Source organism: Aquarana catesbeiana, linkage group LG06, assembly GCF_042186555.1.
Source record: "Aquarana catesbeiana isolate 2022-GZ linkage group LG06, ASM4218655v1, whole genome shotgun sequence".
Taxonomy (NCBI): domain Eukaryota; kingdom Metazoa; phylum Chordata; class Amphibia; order Anura; family Ranidae; genus Aquarana; species Aquarana catesbeiana.
In genome coordinates this window covers 300,429,330-300,443,172 of record NC_133329.1, presented here as the reverse complement: position 1 = coordinate 300,443,172, position 13,843 = coordinate 300,429,330, and the positions used below count along the sequence as shown (strand labels likewise).

Here is a 13,843-nt window from a genome sequence, read left to right as displayed (position 1 = left end):
TAAAATGATCCCTGTTTAGACCATCTTCCACAGGTGATGCCCTCCCACAAATTTCTTTCAATCCAGATTCCTTCCAGGCCTCAGCCAAGTACATGCTGAGGCCCAACATCAGCTCTCCAACACACAGGCTACATCCCAGGGACAGCAGCCCCAAGACAAAAAGACACTCTAAGCAAGCCTCCCGAACATTTATCTTCCCTCCCAGCCAACTTCTGGGTGCTCCTCCGAGGGATTGACTGAGGTCAAATATTCATAACTTCAGTGGTTGACCCTTCTACTCTATCCCTAGTAGCTTCCTCTAAAAGCAGACATGGGAAATCAACCACTAAGCTTAGGGGAACCTGATCAGAGCTAGATTGCTGCTCCACTGAGCACAGCAGAGCCAAAACAAAATTTAGCCTAACAAAGGCAGGGCGCTACATCTGATTTTGGTCTTGCTGCAGTGGAAGAGATTTTAATACATGCGTAATTTTGTATCAGTCATCTTTGGTTTCCTGACTGATATAGTTCTAAGATCATAGCTGTTACTAGTTTACTGGAATTTTGTTAAATTAGACTGTGTTCACTTAATTTACCCATGCAAGGTCAGAAACATTACAAAAATCTCTTTATCAGATTTGGAGTTTGAAGTGAACTGTCAGGATAGCTCCTAGAAGCTCAATGAAGCACAACCTAAATTTGAGAAGACTGCTTCTTGTAAGGCTTTGTCTCGCCAGTATCCCTGTTATTTCAAATGCCTATAGTTCTCACATGTCTGTGGAAATACTGGGGGATGCTGTATACCATAAAATTACCTGGCGTGTGCAACTTTTTTTTTCAGCAAAGCAGATGAGTGATAAGGAGACAGATACCAAACAATATTTTTTAACAGTTGATATTATTGTATCATGACTATTTTGCATGACTATTTATGAGTACATGAAAAAGCAAAGTATGAGCAGTAACACTTATAATGAAGGTCTTTGGTCTTCATCACATTCATAAACATAAAATTGATATATGCTCTGTACTAAATTACCAATTTTTTATTGTCTAGGGTATCTGGGTTCCAGAAGGGGAGACAGTAAAAATCCCTGTGGCCATTAAAATCTTGAATGAAACAACTGGACCTAAAGCCAATGCAGAATTCATGGATGTAAGTAACACTGTTTGATGGAAATATATGCAAAAATGACATCATTATAGATTTGGCTCAGCTTTTTAACAAGGGAAATAAATGTTTGCCTCTCTACCAAGAAAAAGTCAGCTCAAATACTAATCCTCAGGCATTGGTCTAGCTACCTACAAAAAAAGGAGATGTATACTAGTCAGCCTAACATTAATAGTATGTCAAGTATCTGAGGGAATGACAAGAGTCTCTATTCAGAAAGTTGTCTGTAAAAAATGTGATAACCAGCATGGATTTTTAAAATACCATTCTTGTAAAACCAGCCTGTTATCATTCTATGAGGAAGTAAGTGAGAATTTAGATGGTGGAACACCAGTATATGTAGTATATCTGAATTTTGAAAAAGCATTTCATACTGTACCTTGATACTGTAAATGTTTAAACTTTATTTTATATGTACATAGATAGACAACTGGTTCCATGAATGGGTCCAGAGAGTGAGGTATTCCAGAGAGTGAGCTCATTCTCTGAATGGTCTAAGTTGTGAGTGGTGTGCCCTGAGTTCTATCTTGGAGCTAATGCTGTTCAATTTGTTTATTAACCACCTCAATACAGGGCACTTTCACCCCCTTCCTGCCCAGGCCATTTTTCAGCTTTCAGCGCTGTCACGCGCGGTCATGAAACACTATAACCATGTGAAATTTTTTATAATTTTCTTCACACAAATAGAGCTTTCTTTTGGTGGTATTTAATCACTTCTGGGTTTTTTTTACTAAAAGAAAAAAAAAAAAAAGACCGAAAATTTTGAAAAAAAAACTTTTTTTTTTTAGTTTCTGTCAGTAAATTTTGTAAATAAGTAATTTTTCTCCTTCACTGATGGGCCCTGATGAGGCGGCACTGATAGGCTGCACTGATGGGCACTGATGAGGTGGCACTTATGGGAACTGATGAGGCGGTACTTATGGGCACTGATTAGGTGGCACTGATGAGGAGGCACAAATATAATGCACTTATGGGCACTGATAGGCGGCACTGATGGGTTGCACTGGTGGACACTGATGGGTGCCATTGGTGGGCACTGATTGGAGGCACTGGTGGGCACAGATAGGCAGCACTGGTGGGCACAGATAGGTGGCACTGATGGGCACTGATAGGCGGCACTAATGGGAACTAATGGGAATTGATGGGTGGCATTGATGGGCAGCAGTGATGGGCATTGATGGGCAGCAGTAATGGACATTGATGGGCAGCACTGATAGCCAGCACTGACTGGCATCACTAATGGCCACTGTATGCTGGCACTTGTGGGCACTGATTGCTGGCACTGGTGGGCACTGATATGCACTGATTGCTGGCAGTGTTGGGCACTCATTGCTGGCACTGGTGGGAATGTATTGCTGGCACTGTGAGTGCTTTAAATGTAAGTCCTGGGTGTAACCAATTTTTGATGAGTTCCTGTTTGTGCTGTTGCCTTCTACTTGTTTGATTTCTTAGTTTTACACAATCCTATATTACAGGCCTATTTGCCCCTTGACCATTGCCTCGTGCCTCAGACACAGGTTTGATGCTTCCAGGCCATGACCTTAGGATTCGAGAAGTAGAAGTGAAATCTGAAAGACAGACTATATATATGTGTGTGTGTATATATATGTATATATATATATATATATATATATATATATATATATATATATATATATATATATATATATTATATATATATATATACTTTTTTTATCAAGTTGTCAAAGGCTAGAAATCCTCATTATTATTATTATTATAGAGGATTTATATAGCGCCAGTTTACGCAGTGCTTTACAATATAAGAAGGAGACAATACAGTTATAATACAATAAAATACAAGAGGATTAGAGGATTAAGAGGGCCCCCGCTCAGAAGAGCTTACAATCTAATAGGGTGGGGCAGGTGGTACAAAAGGTTGTAACTGTGGAGAATGAACTGATGGAAGTGGTGAAAGATTAGTTGGAGACGTGATAGGCTTTCCTGAAGAGATGCATTTTCAGGGATCGCCTGAAGGTAGCAAGAGTAGGGGATAGCCGGATAGGTTGAGGTAGTGAGTTCCAGAGGATGGGAAAGGCTCTGAAGAAATCCTGGAAATGAGCATGGGAGGAGGAGACGAGAGAGCTTGAGAGTAGGAGGTCTAGAGAAGAGTGGAGAGGACGATTTGGGTGATATTTGGAGACAAGATTGGTGATGTAGCTCGTGGCAGGGTTGTGAATGGCTTTGTATGTTGGGGTTCCTAGCACCAAGTGGCCCAGAGAAACGGGGCCTCAAAGTCGGGTCGGAAAATGTCAAGCACTTCTGCAGCAGAGAATGACATTTTGCAAATTGATTTTGGGCCCTGTATCTTGGGGCCACTTGGTGGTAGGAACCCCAAATTTGGTGTAAAAACACAGTGGAACTAGCACTACAACATATCCAAAATTGGGGTTTCTAGCACCAAGTGGCCCCGAGATATGCAGAAAAGTGCTTGGGGAGGGTATTTGTTATCTTAACTAAATGCTTCTAGACGCAAACGCGGCAAAATGCAGCTAAACGCGGCATGCAGGTGCGGCAAAACGGGCGTTTCTAAATGCTGGTTTCAGCTTTTAAAAACATGTGTTCAGCAGAGTTTGCACCGGCGTCTCGTGTGCATGAAGCCTAACCCCTGACTGTATCTCTGACATATTACCTTATGCCTAACAGTAATTTAATTCTGGTGTGCTACACATATTGGAAATACTAGTGCTGCTACCTTCTCTGTGCTGTGGTGAGATACAGGTGCTGCAAAGTACTGATCCACTAAAACATGAATCACACATGATCCCTACAATGCAGGGGACTATCTTCACCCAACATGTGAAGATACCAGGAAACCTTTCATGCAAAAAAGCATATTAACAGCCCAGCAATTTCTTCAACCACATTTTAAAGTATATTATTTATTCATTTTTATGATGTTTTTTCCTATTCAAGAAATAATGCATTACTAATTTGGTGGTCTGTAATTTAGAACAAATCAATACATTGCAGACAATGGAGTGTTTAATCTGACAGATGACTCTGACATAATCCTCCCCTTTTGTATACACAATGAACTGGCATCAATCATTACAGAAAATGCAGAACATTTAATGACGAGGAAGGCATCAGCATGTCATTTCCATTAATGAGGAATCACAATGTTCCACAGGCGTTAGGATATAAAGGTAACATAGTACTTCAATGTATTAAAACATTCCTGAGTACTAAATTCCTATTATGGGAAGATTATCAACATGTAATTTAAAATAGATTTTATTCTACAAGCCCCTCTATGCATTTCTAGAGGAATAGAGTAGAGCACAATCTGTGGTTGGTGACACCTGTACCAGTGGCAACTGTCAAAGTGTCAAAGTGTGACTTTCCCTTCCCTTTGGATTGCTCACTTTTGAAGCAGTGGTCTCATTGCAGAGGTCCGGTGTGTCCTCTGCTAAGTTATACCTATAACTTTGCTATCTGGAAAGGTGTATGTTCCCTACTGATTGGAGATCTCTAGCTCCGACTCAGCAGGGGTGTCAGCAGTGTCAGAACAAGGTCATCCAGCGCCCAGGGCAAAGATGCCAAACTCCCTCCCTTTCCCTTAGGATTAGGGTAAGGGTGCCCCCATTTCTGAATTAAAGCACTGTGTCCAGAGCAGCTGCCCCCCCTTCTTCTGGCCCTGGGTTTCAGACATCTGCAGAGAGGCCACTGCTTCAACACAGAAAGCAAAAGTCTTTATTTACAACATACTGGCAGAGGATAATATTTTTAACTCAGGCTGTAGTTACCTTCTAGAAAAAAGAAAAAAAAAAAAACATGACAATTTGAGCAGCTTTTATTTTGATGCTTCTGGAGTGTATGAAAGTTCAGTAAGACTTTAGGGACACAGTCTACCTTTTACAACGATTTAATAAATGCACTCACGTTGATAAAATAAAAAAAAGTATATTTATTACATTTTTGCATTAAAGAGGAGTCCCCCCCAGCAAAAAAATTAAAGTCAGCAGCTACACATACTGTAGCTGCTGACTTTTAATACTAGGACACTTACCTGTCCTGGAATCCAGCAATGTCAGCACCCCGGTTAATGTTTTCATTGGCTCTCGGGTGCTGCCACCGCCATTTGTGGTAAGGGAAACCGGCAGTGAAGCCTTTCGACTTAACAGCTGTTTCCCAACTGCACATGTGTGAAGCACGCTGTGCTTTCTGAATGACCTGGCGGCGGGGGAAGGAGACGGGGGCCAAACTTCCGAGCAATCTCTATGCAGTGAGATTTCTCAGAAGTGGGGATGGGTACCGGTCAAAAACCGGTACCCGCTCCCCCTCCCCTTCCGAAAGGGGCCAAATGTGGCACCGTGGGGGGGGGGAGGCAGATAAGCGGAGCTTCCACTTCTGGGTGAAACTCTGCTTTAAAGCCTGCAGAGCATTGCAACCATGATCAGTGTGTCAGTACAATGCCCAAGCTCCTGCATTGTTTACATCCCATCCCTAGGTGTGTGATTAGTTATGGACCTTCTGTTATGGGGCTTGGGAGGAAGTAAACGGTTGGCTACAAATAAAACAATTATAAAAGTCTAATGAAGATGATTAGTTGATTAGACTCCCCACACCAGCTTCTGTGTGATAGATGTACATACACACTCCACAGTGATGAAGCAAATCTGCTTTCCGGACGAAGTAGGCCCCCAAGTTATAGAGATGTCTAAATAGGCAATGTTGAAAATAAAAGCCAGACATAAATCAAAGCTTCAACTGGATTCCAAGCGATATCCTCTCATCTATGGCTGTTTGCTGTGGGAGATTCTTCAAACACTTCCAAAAAGACATGCACCTCCAGTGATACAATCATCAAGTTCCTTCACTTATTACCTTATAAGGATGCAAATACAAGTACCATAGTACAATATATCTTATCATCATCATAAGTTGATTTTTAATGCTAAGTAATAAACTCACATGCAATTCAGTTTAAAAAGGCACAACAAACAAAATTCAAAGATGGCAGCAACGTACGGCGTGTTTATGTCATACGTCCCAAGTCCCTCCGTTTCGTTCCGAGACGTTTCGTCACAATCTGACATCATCAGAGACGCCTCACAGAAGCTGGTGTGGGGATTTTATGCTATCATCTGATCATCTTCATTGGACTTTTATGAATGTTTTATTGATATGAACCCCATGATTTAGTAGGTAAGGAAGTAACGGTAGTGGGGGTGGTGCAGGGAATTCAACCACGTGGTTACAAGTAGATTATGCTTTTTAAGCTTTTTTTCCCATTGTTTTTAAATTTTGTTTTGTCTGTATAATTCATTACTTGCACAGCATAGTAAAGGAAAGTAGCAATTTTTTTTTTCCGACCAGACACACAGTCATGCAGACTTCCAAGTGCTTATTAATTATCTTAAACACTGACTGTTGAAACCACATTCTGTTGTAGCTTGTAATTGTAACTGACCAGACAGGATAATTCCCAAGCATCCCAAGAATCAGAAAGAAATTACAGCATGTCTAATGAGAGTTATTTCATATGACTAACTTGCTGGAAAATTATAATGTAATGGTGAGACAGTCAGTTTCTGCCCAGTGTTTACTTTGATTCTTCAAACAGTACAAACCTTGTTATGAGCTTGTAATTTCAGATCTTACAATGCATGTCATGGGGAAGAAGTGAAGCATGACTTTGGCACAAATGTTGCCATACTATACAGTTTAGACATCTATTTTGTATATCTTTGTTATACAGTTCAGTGTGTTTTTTTTTTAACAAACTCTAAAATTAAAATGAAGCAAAAAATAAAAAATAAAAAAAACAACTCAAAAACTAAGAAAACTTAAATTGTACATAATTGGAGAATGATCGGTATGTCAATCCCGACCCTGGTAGGGATAAATTAATCTGCCCAGGCTCAGTTAGTGAACAAGTTAACAAATCTTACTCTTGATTCTAAAGGCATTTTTTTTATTAACCACTTGGCCTTCAGAAGGTTTTAACCCCTTTATAACCAGGCCATTTTTTTGTTATTCAGCACTGTGCTACTTAAACTGGCAATTGTGCGGTCATGCAACACTGCAAATTAAATTGATGTCATTTTTTTCACACAGTAAAGATTTATTTTGGTGATTTGATCACCATTGGGGTTTTTTTTTTAATTTTTACTATATAAATAAAAAAGACCAAAAAAAAGAAACCCATATTTTCTACTTTCTGTTATAAAACATTTAAAAAAAATCATAAATTTAGGCCAAAATGTATTCTGCTACTTATCTTTGGTAAAAGAAAATCCTAATAAGTGTATATTAATTTATTTGTGTGAAAGTTATAGCGTATACAGACTATCGTGTATGTACAGTATATATTTGAAAATTGAAAATTGATAAATCCTGATATACAGACCGCCTATCTAATTTCTTGAGGCCTTAGTGCGTATACCCCCTAAATGGCTCCTTTTGGGAATGTATACAGTCTGAGGTACTTAGTAAGAGGCATGGCCTTGTTTTTTTCAGCATCATCTTTTTTTTTTAAGTTTATAACTTTTTTTTTTTTTTTTATATATGGAGTACTTCAGTATAACCATAGTGACACAACTACTACTCTGGGAGTGGTGATCAGTTTTATTTTATTTATTTGATTGTTGATGATCACCGTACCAACAATGTTTTGAACTGTCATGAATAAGTTACATTCATAACAGCTGTGATTTACTATTGTGTGCTATGATTGGCCCACTGCTATCACATGGTACAGGGTGCATGTGGTAGCTGTGGGCCAGGCACAGCATCCCTGTAGAATTCTCAGCTGTTATGAATAAAATTCATTCATAACAGCTTTGTTAACATTGTGATCATGTGATCGCTCAAAGCGGCTGGGTACAGGGAGCCGCAATCCACTGTGTCTGGTGGACACAGCGGTCGTGAGAGTGGCACACTGTGCACCCTTAACCCAGAAGAGGTTGGATGACGTACATGTACATAGAGCTGCACGATTCTGGATAAAATGAGAATCATAATTTTTTTGCTGAGAATAAAGATCACAATTTTCCCAAAATTCTCGTGGCATAATTTCATCTTTCACATTATACAAAAAAATGGGCTAACTTTACAGTTTAGTTATTTTTAATTCATTGAAGTATATTTTTTCCTAAAAAAAATTGCTTTTGAAAGACTTCTGCGCAAATATCGTGTGACATTAAACATTATCTCCATTTTATTCTCTAGGGTCTTTGCAAAAAAATATATATATAAAAAATAATATAATATAATATATATATATATATATATATATATATATATATATATATATATATATATATATATATATACAGATTTTAAGCTTGTAAGCATCAAGTGTCAGAAAAAGTCTTTAAGTGGTTAAACTGACCTCATTTACAGATCAAAGTTCATTCCTTTGATCTAAAAGAACCCGAGAGATACATTGTTTCTCTTTATCGCTGTTGATAAACATTTGCCGTCTGAGTTTTTTTTTCTTAATTGTGACAGCTCTGAGCAGAGAACGGCACTGCACTTGTTTAACGTGAATCGGGGAAATGCTGTATTAGGATCGTGAGGGGGTTGAATCGCAATTTTTTTAACGGATAAACGTGCAGCTCTACGTGTACGTGATCCACCCTGCCACAGTAAATGTACTGTGGCTGGGCAGCAACCAGGTATAATAAAAAAAATGAGCTTATACTTACCTGCTTGAGTGGCCCGTTTCACCCTCTTCTGGTGTCCCCCACCGGTGCTGCCCACTCCTCTTCTCCTGAGTGTGCCCCCATAGCAAGCTCCATGGTATAGAGGCAGACATGCAGGCATGCTTCTAAGCTGGGCTGTGTGCATTCACAGACACACACAGCACAGCTCAGCCATGCCCTTCGCTCCTTCCTCACACAATTTGACTAAAAGCAGCAGGAGCCAATGGCTCCCGCTGCTGCCTGTGTGTCCCGTGAGAAAGTGAATAGAGGAGAGCACTGGACAGAGGGAGGACTCAGTTAAGTTTTTTTTTTGGGGGGGGGGATTGAAAGTTTTTTTAGCTTAGTACAGAGATTGCATTAGGGCAAAAACCTTTTGCCTTTAGAACCATTGTGGCAAACCACATTAGGGGTGAATCTTGTTATTCAATTGCAATTTGTGAGGTGAATAAGCAAGCTTCTGTTAAATAAAAGGCATGGGAAGCAGGGCACTGCCATGGGGGATATTTACCGATGCCAGAAATAAAAACAAATACTGCACAGTGGTACTGTAAGTTTCTCTCTCTACACAGAATTGTCAGCTCACCCAACATACACTGACAATATGGCTGCTTTGTGACAGCCTTTTTCTAGTGAGGGGGCCTGGGTTATCTATTCCTTCAGAATGTTGGCTTTTGTGACTTAGCTGACCAGAGGCAAAGGCTGCACACTGTATTTTTGGTTGTTCTTTATTTGTGCTGGCAACCCTGCAAATTTTTAGCCCAAATGCTTGCACTTAGCGAACCAAGGAATTTGCCGCAAATCCATGGTAACAGCAAACCTGAACCACATCCCTAACCACTGGAAATTGCACAAAATGCCTATTTTAATGCGTTGTTGTTCTTTTCACTCCACCTTTTGACTACAGAGTATCAATTGTGAACAGGATAGTTTCTGGTGACTTTTTACTTAAAGTGGTTGTAAGCCTTTTTTGGTGACTTCTACCTATAGGTAAGCCTAGAATAAGGCTTACCTATAGATAGTGGAACTATCTCCTAAATGTGCGCCGATTAGGAGATATTTAACTTGGAGTGTGCCGATGTTGTCATCGGCGCATGAGCCGTGAAGAAACGAACCACTGTGACATTCTTCCCCCAGCGTGTGCCATGACTGACGGCTCCCACGTGCATGCACAGGAGTGACGTCACACGACTCCGGTCAGTCACAGAGCCGGAGTCCGTGGCCCCTGAAGGAAGAGGGGCGAAGATGGACGCGGCTTGCTCAGAGTACAGAGCGGGCTTTGTTTGCAGGTAAGTGTCATATAATGGGCTAGTATGCATCGCTTTTCATTTGCAGGCCTTGCCGGGGGCAAAAGAGGAAGTAAACCCCATCGGGGTTTACTTCCTCTTTAATAGAACAACATTGATTTTAAGGTTAATGCAGCACTTTGTAGGAAAGCTAAATGCTGGTTCACATTAGTGCAATTTCTGATGTGACTTGAGTCGCACAGAGTGGCATGATAAGTTAAAACACATTATATTCAATGGTGCCTGTTTTCATCAATGCGACTCAGCACAGCGCAGTTTTGAAAAAGGGTTCTGCACTACTTTGGTGCAATATTCAGTGTGATTTGGCCCTATAGATTATGCAAAGTTGCATCAAAGTCACACTACATAATCACACTGAAAAACACATCAAAATCTCCTTGCAGCAGTGTGAACTGAGATTAAGTCTATATGGTGCCGTTATGATACCATCAGTCATTTTCTAGTCAGAATTGCCACTTATTTTCCTTAAAGTTTTACTAAACCCAGGTCCCTGCATTTACTATATCTGGTCTCCCACAGTACACAGGACATAGAAAAGCAATTATTTTAGTAAATATAAACTGCTAAATACCTTTTCTCATCAGCAGTATATAAGTCTTGTGTCTTCTATCAGCGGCTGGTTAAGCTTGTAGGAGGAGTTTTCATTTTCACCCTATGAGGCTGGAGGACCCCTTACCCTTTGTCTGGACAGTGCTGATTGGCCCTGTGCCGATCACATGCACCTTTCCAAGAAAAAAAAACTAGCAAACTAAGCATGTGCAGTGTGACTCTCAAAGGCTCTTGGATGGATTGGGGACTCTAGAAGAAGGGGAGAATCAGAGAAGACAGGATCAAACGGCCTTTTTACACAATGCAAAGAATTACCCCTTAGGTTCCACAGTGAGTATAACAGGCATGCTTTACTGCATATACAAACTGATTTTACTGTTTTGGGTTTAGTAACACTTTAAAGGATTGATACAGTGAAAAATATTGTACTCTGGTAATAATATGTAGTTAATACCAGAAGTAATTGCATTCAGTATAGAAGTTCCTATTTTCATTTCTGTATTTATCTTTTCTCCACCTTTACCTGCAAACCAAGGTCTCCAGGAGACGTAATAGTTACAGGGGTTGGGACAAACCAGATTACACTGGCAGGGGTTCCTGTAATGGTTCTTATTTATTTATTTATTTATTTTTATATACCTGAAACCCATTTTTCCAAAAGAAAAAAAAACTGTTGCTGTAACTGCTTAAAAGGTTTAGGCTGTAAATTGTTTGTTGCTTACATAAAGTCCACAGAGTGACCATGCTGTTGTGTGATTTCACTGCAAAAAGTGTTGTCACCTTGTTAAGAAGGTAGAACAATAAAAGGTCTATTGACAGGATCAACAGGTATTAAAAACTTATGTTATGTATGGGCCAGAAAAAGTCATAAAGTACATACAGTATCATAAAAGTTTTTTTTTCTAACAGTCATTAAATTGTACATTTTCAAGGCCAATACACCATTTTCATACCCCCCATGTTTTATCACTCCTGATATGCTCACCTGGCTTGCTTCCCCTATCCTTGTAAATAAGCCAGGAGTGGTAAAATACGTCAAGGAAGGCTGGTTTTGGGTTGGATACATCTTTGTATGCAGTCAACACACTGATTATTAATTATTATTAGCTAATTGGACTGTGGTTGATTTTTTCCTATTTTTTACTTACAAATGTATTATTTTATCATGTATACTTAATACTTACAGACATGATAAAAGAACATTCATATGCAATAATGTATAGATCCGCATTTACAAGGCATAAGAGGCAAGGCACTGTATTTTTTAGATATAACTGATGTTTGTAATTATATATAGATTCTTTTTGTATTACACTTTATGTGGTTTACCCACCATTTTCTCCTAAAGAAGTCAAAAATATCCAATGAAACACGTAGTCCATTACTCATCTTTCCAATAATGTTGCAATTATGCTATAAATGTACTTTTAGAAGATAGTGTTCTCATTATTTAGAATAATAGATATGCAACATGGGGAACATGAGCATGCTGGGGTAGCTCTTAAGATGTTTTATCATGTGTGAGTCTTGTTGAATGGGGATAATTTTTGTACAATTTTTTGACTGTTCCAATAAAAATAAAAATTATCAACTTTTTTGATACTGTATGTACTTTTTGACTTTTCTCTGTACCTTAAAGGTCCCTTACTCTTTCTCTCCTGCATAATGTTTAAACTCAGTGATGGTCCAACTATACATATTGAATAATACTAGGTCCATATACACTCTTTTTGGTAAATGTAAAACCTGGAGAGAAGCCACAGAACCCATATGAGCCGCCCCCCCTAATCAAATACCCTGGGATTTGTTGAAATCACAATTTATCCCTATGACTCATGTCCTTACCGCCACAAAACTAGCAATAGCGAAGGCCTGGGAAGAACTGAGAGTAAATCCCCATGCTTAACAAGAAACTGGCAGCTCAGCTTCAGTGCAACATGCCCAAATTCCACCGTATCTGGGAATCATGGATCTCTAACTACCTGCCATGTGACTTTGATTGTCACCTCTTAGGTTGGTAATGGCTTCTGCCCTAGTAAGTTCTGACACAGATTTTGAAGCTCCTCCTAACCAACTCTCCCCCACCTCTTTCTTTCTTCCTCTGGTGGCCATGTAATAGAGCATGCTGCAGATGTGAACAAGTCCTTACCATTAGAAATGCAGTTATTATCTTGATGGCCATTACACAAGTTGGTGTGGCAGTTTATTACTTAATGTTCCATTATTTTTCTTACAGTTGAACTTCAAAAAACAGCTTAATACAACACTGAAATACATTTATTGGAGCTATTTTACCTTTATTTAGCCAGTCCAAAAATTTACAAAGCTCTGCCAGACTGAACAGTGATTTTGGTGACCTGAGTTTTTCTCCACTGCAGTTAAGCAATATAGCCTGGTCATTTCTCTACCCCTGGCTTAATCATTAGATAATGAAGGAGCAGAGGCAGACTGCATGAGCTTCTCTCTATCCTTCCTCATTCTGAAATGATATTCCTTTCCAGCATATGAAGCAGAGCCTGGCTCAGAGTACTGCCTTCTCTCTCCCAGCCCAGTACAGTTCTGCTGTATAAGAGAGGTTGATTTGTGGACATCTTCGAGGACTTATTCTAGCCAAGTCTGAAAAGACATTGAATGATTTTTAAATGAATATATAACTGTATTCATTTTTTTTTTTAATTTACCCAGAGTTTAACTTTAACATCATGATACAATAAACAGGGCATTGTTTCCAAAAAAAGGGCAGCTATGTTTGCTTTCACTGATGTTCAGGAGAAAAATAGAACACTTTGAAAGATTCCGAAAAATAGGTTTTTGAAAGCTATTTTTTAGCCTGCAAGCTTTTATCAAAAGCATTCCAACTCCACACATGTTACAGGTTCAAGCATTTCTGTCTATGTCATTAAACATTTGATTTTCTCTTTTTTTTTCATGTGCTTTCTTTTAAAAAATGGTGTATCCTTGTTTCACCTTCGAGGAAAGTGCAATCTCTTAAACGCACATGAAATCTCTAATACAAAACTGAGTTTAATACTTACTGTCAGGCAACCATTAAACACAGGCTGTTCATTCTCTGGTTTCCTTCTATTAGCTGCTCCAGCAGTTTGTATAAATCTGTCTTTATGGCCCATAATTATCTTTCATCTGTCCTTTCATTATCTACTCTGCATGCG

The 13,843-nt window shown here is 39.3% G+C and overlaps 1 protein-coding gene across 2 annotated transcripts in view; it reads left to right on the top strand.

Moving 5' to 3' along the window:
- The window catches only part of ERBB4 (erb-b2 receptor tyrosine kinase 4), a 1,370,802-nt gene that overhangs the window by 1,131,580 nt on the left and 225,379 nt on the right, over positions 1-13,843 (top strand). For both annotated transcript variants that reach the window (XM_073633560.1, XM_073633559.1), the window contains exon 19: positions 1,037-1,135. In XM_073633560.1, the coding sequence (XP_073489661.1) occupies positions 1,037-1,135 (99 nt within the window). The remainder of the gene's footprint in view (positions 1-1,036; positions 1,136-13,843) is intronic.